Source organism: Pristiophorus japonicus, chromosome 14 (assembly GCF_044704955.1).
Source record: "Pristiophorus japonicus isolate sPriJap1 chromosome 14, sPriJap1.hap1, whole genome shotgun sequence".
NCBI lineage: Eukaryota > Metazoa > Chordata > Chondrichthyes > Pristiophoridae > Pristiophorus > Pristiophorus japonicus.
In genome coordinates this window covers 40,362,139-40,374,100 of record NC_091990.1, presented here as the reverse complement: position 1 = coordinate 40,374,100, position 11,962 = coordinate 40,362,139, and the positions used below count along the sequence as shown (strand labels likewise).

Here is an 11,962-nt window from a genome sequence, read left to right as displayed (position 1 = left end):
AACATGAAAAATACACTTCCCAAATGTAGTTTTGTAGAAACTACAAGAAAGTACTTTTGTGCTGTGATTATTCTGTTTTTATGGAAATATTTGCTTCGTTAAATAATTAATGAGGTTGTATCTTTTTGCTATGTAGATGTAAATACATCACATTTAAGAAGAAATGAGTGTAACTGTACCTAAATCTACTAAGGTGGGTCTGACACCTTAGCTGGAGGCCATTTTAACCTGACCCGCCCAGTGGGAATCGGGTCACCCGCCTGTTTTACACCCCGCCCGAGTTTACACTCCGCTAACTTCAATGGAAAGTAAAATCAGGTGGTGTCTCAAATGGGCAGGTTAGGTTGAACAGATAAAGCCTCTCACAGATAACTGTACAGTAATGCAGAGTTTTTCAGTATGGATATGGGAATGTGAGTGAAATGGATCAAATATATACTATTAAATCATCATGAAATATTAATATGCCACAATTAATATGCTATAATCTAGCTATTAGACCAGTGGCAATGCTTATAAATTTATTGAACATTGACTTTATGTAAAAGAAACATTTAAATAAATGTACAGGATAGATTTTGTGACATAAAATTTTAGATATGAATTTTTATTGACTGTTTGAAAAACTCTTTCTGTCGGCCCGTCTTTCAGTCTGCCCATCTGTCTGTTTATTAGATGGTCGGCCTGTCTGTCTAACTAGCTATCTTCGCAACAGTAGATTCATCCCTGGGGCAAGATCTCTTGGATTTTCACCAGACCACTTGACTGTTCACTAATTATCAGTCCTGGGGGTTGACTAATGGAGTCCTTGTTTACAACAGAACCAAGTGTAAAATGTACAGTTTAAGCTTACAGCCTGCTTGCCTCTATAAGAAAATAAACGTTGGACAAAGCATTTAGCCAGAATGTCACCCGGTACAGCAGCAGAAGTCTGTATTATTAATAGTTTAGAATAATGCACTATTGTGATTTGGTAGTTTGGTCTGTTGAAGGCTACATACAATCTGATTTGATTGTAGTAATATTCCAGGGCTGAAAATACTGGCAAAATAGTGCTGATGAAATATGGGTTCTATTGGCTAAATGGATCATCAATGCACTCAAATTACATTGTGGGCATTCATAAGAGTTGGGTCTGATTGGCTGATAATAAATGGTGCAGTTTGCCTCAGTATTAAAATATTATATAACCAGACACAGCATCTTAATTTTTTTCTCATTTGACATCAATTTTTATTTATTTCAGAACTGGGTCTTGTTGTCCATCCATTGCTTTTATTTGGAAAGATTCGCCATTGGTGCACTTGCTGATTAGTCTACACTTTGCACTTACTGCCTCTCCTGATGTCAGGAAGATACGATGACTTTCAACTGCCTGTTTCTTGCCTGAAAGAAAATGGTTCCACTGGCAGTTGAAAATCTGCGGGGGACTTTATGCTCACCAGATCAGTGAGCTGATGCTTGCTGGGAAAATGTTGATGAGACCCGAAGTGAAAAGTGGGTTATGTGCTGTGGGTGCACTGCCCATATCGTGCCCATGTCTCCCATGGGCACAAATCGCACCCTATTGATAACTTGCATTTTACGAAACTTATCGACATTCACCAGAATTAATATGCTGTGTGCGCGTTACATGAAAGGGCCCAAATGTTGGATTATTATGATGTACACATATATTAGCAATGGAATTTTGAACTACGCATTATTTTACAGACAGAAATGGAAGGGTACTGGATTTTTACACTTCTCGATTTGAATCCAGCTAATATAGATGGGATGAAAATCTTACTTCTCTGCCAACTTAAAGATCATAAGCAAAATAAATTTGGGCAATTTCAATCCCGTTCCGAGCAAGCAAGAGTCCATTACACAGAACTGTTCCTCAGTTGGCACTAATCTGGCACTCTCACTCAGATAGGCTTGAAAGATGGTTGGTCCAGGAAATGAAAATTCACACGTTTTTCTGAGGTTGTGTTTAATGCATGTTGTTGGAACAGACCAGAGAAAGTGTTAATTTATCAATTCTATGCTACAACTGCCCTGAAAGTTCTTGATAGTGGCACAAAGCGTCTAAAGTGGGAAATGTTCCTTTCCTTTGTACTACTTTTTGATCCTAGGGAAATCAAGGGATATGGAGATCGGGCAGGAAAGTGGAGTTGAGGTCGAAGATCAACCATGATCTTATTGAATGACGGAGCAGGCTCGAGAGGCCGTATGGCCTACTCCTGCTCCTATTTCTTATTTTCTTAAAATGTCACACCTGGGTCAATAGAAAAATTCAGAGAAAAAGATTTCAAAAGCTTCATTCAATGACAGTTATGAGCTCAAATGTGCATATTGCGGATCTCTTTGTACCGATATCCATGGTATTACTTTGTACTTCAACCTCACAAGAGTAGGTATTTGACATGAGGATTGAGGCTGTTTGCATGACGAGACTGCAGGCTGAGATGGTGTCTGCTGTTTTAATTTATATTTGACCAGATAGTATTACATTCCTAGTGTTTTCTTGCGACACATGTATATGTAAAGCAAACCCATTTGGCTATTGCATCAAGGTTGTTAAATTATTTATGTGCCTAGATGGATCCATAGTTGTTATTAGAATGGTATATGAAGCATACATGGCGCAGTACAAACAGAAATGTGCGTAGTTTAATAAACAATCAAATTACTGAGCAAAACTATATTATTATAAGTACTCCGAGCTCAATGGGAACGGGAGGAAATATTACAAATAAAAACAGAGAAAAGTTGTTAAAGATATTTCTGCTAGATAATGTTCTTTGTGAAATTCTCTTAGCTTTTATAAAATGCTGAATTAAAAGCATGCACATGAAACTATTGACACAGAATGCTGTCTAGTTGGTTTAGCCTAGCTTTCCATTCTAAACTGTATTTTTAGTTCTGTGACTTCTCTCACTGGCCAAGCATTCTGATTTTGCTGCCCTTTTCCCGAGAATTGAACCCGTACCTCTACAATTTCATTCTCAACATTGATTGTCACTTTCTGGCAGGAAGTGTTACTGCTGTAATTCACAGAATTGTTTCTTTTTAGCCAACTTTTCCTGTAGCAGTTTTCATGCGTTGCAGTGTATGATGTTGATTTCACTTGTAAATAGCGATATCTTTGAAGAAACTCTACTTGAGAAAAAACGTCTTTTTGAAAGTGTATGTATAAACAATGAGACTGTACATATATATATGAAGATCTAAAAGAAATAAGCTTCAAGAATACCGGAAATGCCCACTAACTGGGTTTAGTCTACTTAGCTGTACATTTGTGATCCTGTTAAAAGTAGTACCAGCAGTAATAAGCTTCTTCTTATGTCTGTCCTTCCTCCTTCTCTGGGTACAAAACTGTGACTATAATGGCTGTTGCCTCAAACACCGCCACCACTGTAATACTTCTCTTCAAACTGTACCTCTATATCAAAAAAAAAACAGGATCACTGTATAGGTAATATTTTCAAACACACTCATTTCTGATATGAAATATATGTAGATATACTTAATATTGAGCCATTTTCTTTGAAATTTCAGTTGTATGGTTAATACGCTTAATGTAAGCTATTGGGAATTTAGACAATGTACACTGTGATGTGTTTTATTTCATAAGGATGTAATACGATTGATGTTGTAAACATTTTTTTTATTATAATACTATTTTAAATGAATCTGGTTCCATTGGGAATGTTCTTGTTTTGCCTTTCATCTTCCAGTCTTCAGCCACAGTGAGTGTAGAATTATTGGAGCAGTGCAGGTATAATAGGCATTAGCATCGGAACAGTTATCAGAGAGGTCAGACAAGTAGGGGTAGATTTACATGTTTACTGTCAGGGCGTTAAGCAAAGCACAGGGAGGAAAAGGGTAGGGAGGATTACACACCGATAACAGAACCCTCCTAATTCTCCTTCCATTTAAATTTCTGCTGCCTGTATCCTAACTCGCACCAAGTCCCGCTCTCCCATCACCCCTGTGCTCACTGACCTTCATCAGCTTCTGCACCAGCAATGCCTTGATTTTGAAATTCTCATTCTTGTTTTCAAATCCTTCCATGGCTTCACCCCTCTCTATCTCTGTAACCTCCCCCAGCCCTACAACCCTCCGAGATCCCTGCGCTCTTCCAATTCTGGCCTCTTGCGTATCCCCAATTTTCATCGCTTCACCATTGGCCGCCGTGCCTTCAGCTGCCTTGGACCTAAGCTCTGGAATTGCCTTCAGAAACCTCTCCGCCTCTCTAACTCTCTCAACTCCTTTAAGATGCTCCTTGAAACATAACTCTTTGACAAAGCCTTTGGTCACCTGTCCTAATATCTCCTTATGTGGCTCAATGTCAAATTTTGACTGATAACATTCCTGAGAAGCGCCTTGAGACGTTTTACCATGATAAAGGTGCCATATAAAAACAAGTTATTACTGTGTTTCTCTGACCCACCCAATTTCCCTCCTGCTTCACCAGTAAAGGTGAAAACCTATCCCGTAATGTCTTACTTTATTAAAGGGCCAGTACCTTGGCTGCTGGGAAATGAGACAGCGCAAACAATTGTGCATAGTTTCTATCACAATTAAATCACATGAAAATAATATGATGTTTAAGCAACAAAATGAGACGTTTCAATGTGATTTGTGTCTCTGCTTTACAATGTTTGGTAAACACAGGAAAACGATTTGTAAAAATGTCACGGGGCCAAAATTGCCTCTTTCCTTAAGGCCTGTTACCACTGCAAATCGGCGGCCATGCTGCATTGTGGAGTGGCCGCCGACTTTTGGTGGAATGGCCGCTGCTGGCCCAATTGCCCTCCTGAGTTTTCCCAGCGTAGCCCTGATTCCCCCCTCCACCCACACCCCACTCCCCCACTTACCGCACCTCTGCTGTCGATCGGTGTTAAGCATGTCATCACCGAGTGCACCGCCGATCTACCCCCCCAATGGCGACATTACCCTCCGAAAATCTTCGGCGCACCATGTGATACCAAAGCAACCTTTTCCCCGGTGGTCCAGTGAGGCTGTGGCCTTTTGCAGTGATGGTGCTGCTTCCCTTAAAGGGGAGGGTTCACTGCCGCTGCCGCCATGTTTTTTTTTTGTCGGCCGACTGGCAGGTCATCCTTACAATTATGCACCCAGGTTCGGCTGGGACGCCAAACCCGCTCTTGGGTGCCAGGCCGCTGGCCCGGCCGAAACCCTCCCAGGTGGCCCAGTGGACCGAAGTTTAAAAAGCGCGGAGGCTCTCCCCTTTAAGTGAAAGGGAGAGCCGTGATGATATGGTGCTGCGATGACGTCATCGCAGCGGTGACTCCGCACCACCCCAACTTCTGCCCCTCAGTTGCTGTCACCGTCGCGTTTTTGCCCCTCAGGTGTAGTCACCGCCCCCCCCATTATGACCGACTTCTGAATAAAAAAAAAACAAAGAGCGCAATTTCCCGAAAGAGTCGACCTGAACCGCAGCTGCGGTAAAAAACATCGAAACGGGATGGGAGCACCCCATTTCAGACGCAATTTGTACCCCCACTTTTCAAAGACATTGAATAACAATAAAATAATAAACATGTCAGATACATTCAGACATGTGCAAACAAATCTATTTTAGACGGGGACATCTGTAAAACATGGTTATGTTTAAACCAACCTACCTTTGCCTCTCACCTGTATTTACACCACCGTCTGGTTCTCATATCCAGGTAGGTCAACACCAAAATCAGAGCTCGCTATTTGAGCATGTTTGGTGCATTATGATGCGCACTGCGGGCAGACCTGATCTAGTCCCATGTATTAGTGTATTCATGCGAAAATGCTGTTTTACATCAAAACTGATGTATTAAACCAGTTCATTGTGTTTATCAGCAAGATATGCCAGCCATTAATATTTGCTATTGTCTTTTTGCATCTGGACTGATGGGTGGGTTTGGGTATTGTCGCCCATTGCTATTCTTGTGACTTGGGTAGAAGGAGTACAATTTTGAAGTTTGCGGATGATGCAAAACTTGGGAATGTAGTAAATAGTGAGCAGGATAGTAGCAGACTTCAGGAGGATATAGACAGACTGGTAAAATGGGCAGACACATGGCAGATGCAATAGAAACATAGAAACATAGAAAATAGGTGCAGGAGTAGGCCATTCGGCCCTTCTAGCCTGCACCGCCATTCAATTAGTTCATGGCTGAACATTCAACTTCAGTACCCCATTCCTGCTTTCTCGCCATACCCCTTGATCCCTCTAGTAGTAAGGACCTCATCTAACTCCTTTTTGAATATATTTAGTGAATTGGCCTCAACAACTTTCTGTGGTAGAGAATTCCACAGGTTCACCACTCTCTGGGTGAAGAAGTTCCTCCGCATCTCGGTCCTAAATGGCTTACCCCTTATCCTTAGACTGTGACCTCTGGTTCTGGACTTCCCCAACATTGGGAACATTCTTTCTGCATCTAACCTGTCTAACCCCGTCAGAATTTTAAACGTTTCTATGAGGTCCCCTCTCATTCTTCTGAACTCCAGTGAATACAAGCCCAGTTGATCCAGTCTTTCTTGATAGGTCAGTCCCGCCATCCCGGGTCATGCAGTTAAGTGTGAAGTGATGCATTTTGGGATAATCAACATGGAGAGGCAGTATAATCAAAATGGTACTAATTTGAGAGGGGTACGAACAGAGGTACATATTCAAATATGGGGGTGCATATTCACAAATCCTTGAAGGTGGCAGGGCAAATTAATAAGGCAGTTAAGAAAATGTATCGGATACTTGGCTTTGCAAAGAGGGGCAAATACGTGCAAATCCGTCTTTCGGATGAGACATTAAACCGGGGCCCCGTCTGCCCTGTCAGGTGGACGTAAAAGATCCCATGGCACTATTTTGATGAAGAACAGGGGAGTTATCCCCGGTGTCCTGGCCCTCATTCAACATAACAAAAAAATGATTATCTGGTCATTATCACATTGCTGTTTGTGGGAGCTTGCTTGTGTGCAAATTGGCTGCCGAGTTTGACGAGGAGAAGACTCCCCTGGTCTTCGAAATAGTGCCATGGTATCTTTTACGTCCACCTGAGAGAGCAGACGGGCCTGGTTTAACAGCACCTCCGATAGTGCAGCACTCCCTCAACACTGCACTGGAGTGTCAGCCTAGATTTAAGTGCTCAAGTCCCTGGAACCCACAACCTTCTAACACAGAGGCGAGTGTGCGACGCACTGAGACACATTTTTGAAATCGCATCTTCTCACTAAACGAACCAGGCAATTTCACCGAGTGTTGAAAGAAAATTGTGACCTAATTATAAATTCATTTATAAAGAACGAGTTACTATGTCCTCACACATAGAGTACAGAAGAAACCTTTTGTCATATTGCTTGCTGATGACATTTTAACTTTTCTCCCTCCCCAAAACAAAAAGATTTACCAAAGACTTTTCAGAATCCATAAAAAAAAAACAGCAATGCACCTCACCCCTGTAAAACTGAACTCCCCCCCCCCCCAAAAAAAAAGGGAATAGTGATAATGTAAAAATTATTTGAAGAAGTGAGTGGGGTGCAACTTTGCCAAAGTCCAGTGGCAGTTGTAAACTCCAGGCACTAGGTGGCGCTGACGGTCCGAGTAACGGCACTGGAGCGGGGCGGGACAAACATGGTGATTGACGTGCGGATTGTCCAATGAGCTGGTCGGGAGGGCGGGCAGACCCATTGGGGAAGACAATCGCCAATCAGGTGGTAGCGAGGGGGCGGGACTCTGGCGGCGGCTGAGCGGCGGCAGGTTGGTGAACGAGGGAAGGAGAGGGGAAGGAGCTGAGTGCCAGTGATAGCCGGGGTGGGGGAGAGGAGGAGAGAGGCAGGCCCAGGCCCCAGGCCTCTCGCCTCTCCCCCCCACCAACACCCACAAAAAATCCGGCGGTGGAATCCGCCTGCAGGAGCTTTTTCTGCGGCTAGGACGTTAATCGAGCCCGAGGATTTGCAGTGGCGACAAGGCCGGAAGATACTAAGGGTGGCGTGTCCTAACTTCATGGCCCGGGCCCGGGTGTAACGGCGGTAGGAGGGGCAGAAGCCGGGACCTCGATCGGTGATCAAATCTAACGCATCATAGACTGTTACAGCGCAGGAGGAGGCCATTTTGCCCATTATTGACTGACAGCACCCATTATAAGAACATAAGAAATAGCAGGTGTAGGCCATATGGCCCCTCGAGCCTGCTCCGCCATTAAATAAGATCATGGCTGATCATCGACCTCAACAACACTTTCTTTCCCGATCTCCATATCCCTTAATTCCCCTGGACTCCAAAAATCTATATATAGAATCATCCAGCACAAGAGGAGGCCATTCAGCCCATTATAGAGTCATACAGCATTGCAGGAAGCCATTCCATCCTACAGAGACTGTTACAGCACAGCAGACCATTCCACCCTTCATAGAATCATACAGCACAGAAGGAGGCCATTCTGCCGTTCGTGCCTGTGCCAGCTCTTTGAAAGAGCTATCCAATTAGTCCATTCCCCTGCTCTTTCCCCACAGCCCTGCACATTTCTTTTCAAGTATTTACCCAATTCTCTTAAGGGATTTTACGACTGGTGATTCAAAGCTAAGAGTTTAGGAATAAGCTGGGTCTAAGCTGCATTTCCTAATACACTTTTTCATTTGTTTATTTGGGTTTCTCACCAGGGGGACCCCTAGGATCTCCAAACCGAACTGCTGAGTGATCCACATCAGTAAGTTTATTCAATCACTACAAAAAGCACCACTTCCATCATCCATTCCTGATTCAGCTGACAGGGTGCAACCTTTACTGTTTGCTCAATATGGTGCAAGCACTCCACTTGAGTCTCGGTGCAGATTGACAAGAGTCAAAGCTTTGGGACCCTAAAGAGGCATCAGTTAACTTCTCACTGCTTGTCCAACAAGGACCAAGCTACCTTTTTAAGATTCAGGCTGCCTTGGTTGGTTGTGCATTTACCTGAGGGTCAGGCAGTTGTGAGTTTAAATCCCACTCCAGGACTTGAGCAGAAATGCTTCGGGTTACACTGCGGACACAAAATGTGCTATCGCATCAGGTTTGCCACCTCGTAGTCAACTTAATCCCGTAGTAACTAGTTAGTTGCTGGCAGTTAGTAATTGCAGATTTATTTAAGTGATTGCTAAGCAGACAGTAGGTACTCTGTACCAAGAACTCCTTCCAGGTGAGCAGCACAGCTTGCCATAAAAGCAAGGCTTTTGTCCAGCTCAAAATCCTGGATATGAGATCTTGTTCTCGTACAGCCACAGGTTGTATCCAGAAGAATATGGAGTCTGGTTGTTTCAAGAATGCACTGTCGCAATTTTACTTAAAATTAAACTCGTCAGAGTTGGGATGTATGTCACAACCTGATCAAATGAAATGTATTTGGAGCTCACTATTTCTCAGAGCAAAATGACTAGGTATTTCTCTTACAGGCTAACTCCCTTATAAATGGATCCGTGCTGTTAAAATATAGAAAGTCCTGCTTCATACTTGACAAGTGGGTTTTTTAAAATACTCGCATAACTTTTTCAAGCAACTATCTAATTCCCTTTTTAAAAGAATTTATGGACTCAGTATCAACAATATTCTGTGGCAGAGATTTCCACATTCTTACCACCCTCGCATGTACGAATTTTAATTATTTTTGTGGCCATCATTACCACCTTGCCCACCAGTGTAAACAAGGACTGTCCTCTATCAGGCCACTCCTTAATGTTCTCAACTCTAGTGAAGGAAGGCTTAACTTCTTAACTCTCTCTTTTCAAAGGTGTAATCCTCATCTCTGGTAACACCCTACTGAATGTATACTGCACGTTTCCATTGCCCTAGTATCCTTCTTGTAACATTGTGACCAGAACTATCCGTAACTGAGGCCTAAGGCTGTGTGCAAGTTTAATATTGCCTCCGAAAACTGAGAAACAATGCCGGGCAGGAGATGGAACGAAACACTGCAGCAAGCTGGATGCTTGCTGTGATTTTCAGCTTATGTGGGTTGGAAAGAATTCTGCCCAAGCTTGATGCCAAATTATTATTTTTTAGCTATGGCTATGGTGTAGTGGCCAATTCAAAATTGCTATCCTTCCATACCACTTTGTTGCAATATAGTCTTGGTGACAGCAGTAAAACAATCTAGTTTTCTGTGGGAACTTAGAAGGATTATGACAACTTAAGAGCACTATGTTAAAATGATATTCTCTCTCTGCAGACATCATGTGGCCTGTCCTGTGGACTGCTGTCCGTATGTATGCACCCTACATAACCTTTCCCGTGGCCTTTGTGGTTGGGGCAGTGGGCTACAATTTAGAGTGGTTCATTCGTGGGGATCAACCACAACCAGTTCAAGAGAAAAGCATTTTTGAATTGCGTGAAGAGAGAAAGCTTGCTGAGATCACAAATAAAGATTATACCAAAGTGCTAAGCCTAAAGGACAAACTGGAGTTCACGCCAAAGGCAGTGCTGAACAGGAATCGACCAGACAAGGCCAGTGGTAGCTAGCCCACGAGAACTGACGCGATGGAGCAACAACCTGTCTCTGAAAAGCATTTTATGGGTGACAGATGGCACAAAATATGTTGGAGTTTGAACATTCGCCTAACTGAGTTGTTGTACAGTTCATGAAAGACTTTCAAGTGGGGCTTATTCCCAGATTTTCTGTGAAGTAAAAATTCAGGAGCTTCCAAGCTTTTATTGATTCTGCAAGGGTTGAAAGCTAAGTTCCTGATGTGATTTATTCCGATGAATCTTGCTTTGTGACCTCCCCCTTATCCTGGTCTCCAATTGTAATTGACTGGTACATTTTGTCCTAAGTAAATGAAATGTCTGAATTCCTGGCTCGTTATCAATCTATTTAAAATGTAACCTAGTTGGATAAGATAAATGTTTTTGTTAACAATAAAGACAACTACTGAATAATAACCAGTTCACTGAGTGCTGTCAAGACTCAAAATCTTTCCCAAGAACCTCCTCAAATATAGACCAGCTTGAGATCCCCTTTCGTTTGGTTAGATGGAATAATTTGTCCTTGCATATATATTCTGTCCATTTCTCCACCAACACTAAAGAAATAACTTGTGCCTTTAACAACTTTATGTGGCTCGGTGTCAAATTTTGTTTGATAATGCTCCTGTGAAGCACTTTGGGATGTTTTGCTACATTAAAGGTGCTATATAAATGTAAGATTTTGTTGTTTGATGGCACAATTGTGCCAGTGTCATCCAAACTTCCATCAGTATTCCTTGCAGAAGTTTCAGGTGTTTCTGGTATTAAGAACACAGCACTCTACTGACTGTCCCACTAAGTTGCATGTCCCTGGCATTGCATTGTATCCACAACTTTGTAGAAGTTGCAGTGAAAGGGAGGTACTCAACACTCAAAATGGCAACTTTTGATTACAATAGGAATATTGTACACTTCTAGCATTCAACTTTAGTTGACAACTGAACGCTACCCAAGAACAGTGTTCTCACAGATCGGGGGCCACTATGTTGCAGGGACCGCCGCTCCAGTTCTTTTATGGCCTGACATGCGGAGGTGTTCTCTCGCAGGTCGGGGGGCCACGATGTTGCAGGGCCCTGTTGCGAGAGAACACCTCCGCAGGTCGGGCCATAGAACTTCCAGCGCAAGTCGTTCCAAATGTGCGCCGATTTTTGAGGTGAACAACCGGGTGAGGTCATCAGGACCCGGGTCACCGTTTGGAGCGTGGGCAGGAGTATCGGCGGGGCCCAGGTACAGCAGAGGAGCAGGAAGGTCGTGGTGGAGGCACAGCGAGTGATTGAGGCGGAGGAACGATGAGGGATCGTGGCTGAGATTCGGTGGGCGATCGTGGCGGAGGTGCGATGAATGTGGCAAACGAGCGGCAAGAGATCGTGGTGGAGATGCAACAAATGAAGGTACAGGACCCAGAAGAGCCGAGGGCCCAGGGGCAGTATGGGCCAGCCCACACTGCGATATGTGTGTGCACTAGGTCCGTGCAGCAGTGGCGGC

At 43.3% G+C, this 11,962-nt stretch overlaps 1 protein-coding gene across 8 annotated transcripts; it reads left to right on the top strand.

Moving 5' to 3' along the window:
* Positions 1–7,695: 7,695 nt before the first annotated feature.
* smim12 (small integral membrane protein 12) lies at positions 7,696–10,894 on the top strand. 8 transcript variants are annotated; one of them, XM_070898502.1, is made up of 3 exons: positions 7,748–7,969; positions 8,644–8,690; positions 10,185–10,894. In XM_070898502.1, the coding sequence occupies exon 3, from the start codon at positions 10,190–10,192 to the stop codon at positions 10,472–10,474; it is 285 nt and encodes a 94-aa protein (XP_070754603.1). In that variant the 5' UTR covers positions 7,748–7,969; positions 8,644–8,690; positions 10,185–10,189; the 3' UTR covers positions 10,475–10,894. The 8 variants fall into 8 exon arrangements, with proteins under 8 accessions (XP_070754605.1, XP_070754603.1, XP_070754601.1 ...); XM_070898500.1 differs by having other exon boundaries at positions 7,748–8,013; XM_070898499.1 differs by having other exon boundaries at positions 7,748–8,044.
* The last annotated feature ends 1,068 nt before the right edge of the window (positions 10,895–11,962 follow it).

Excerpts from the sequence above, each read along its gene's own strand:
- smim12 (XM_070898504.1), top strand. The coding sequence starts at position 10,190 with ATGTGGCCTGTCCTGTGGACTGCTGTCCGTATGTATGCACCCTACATA.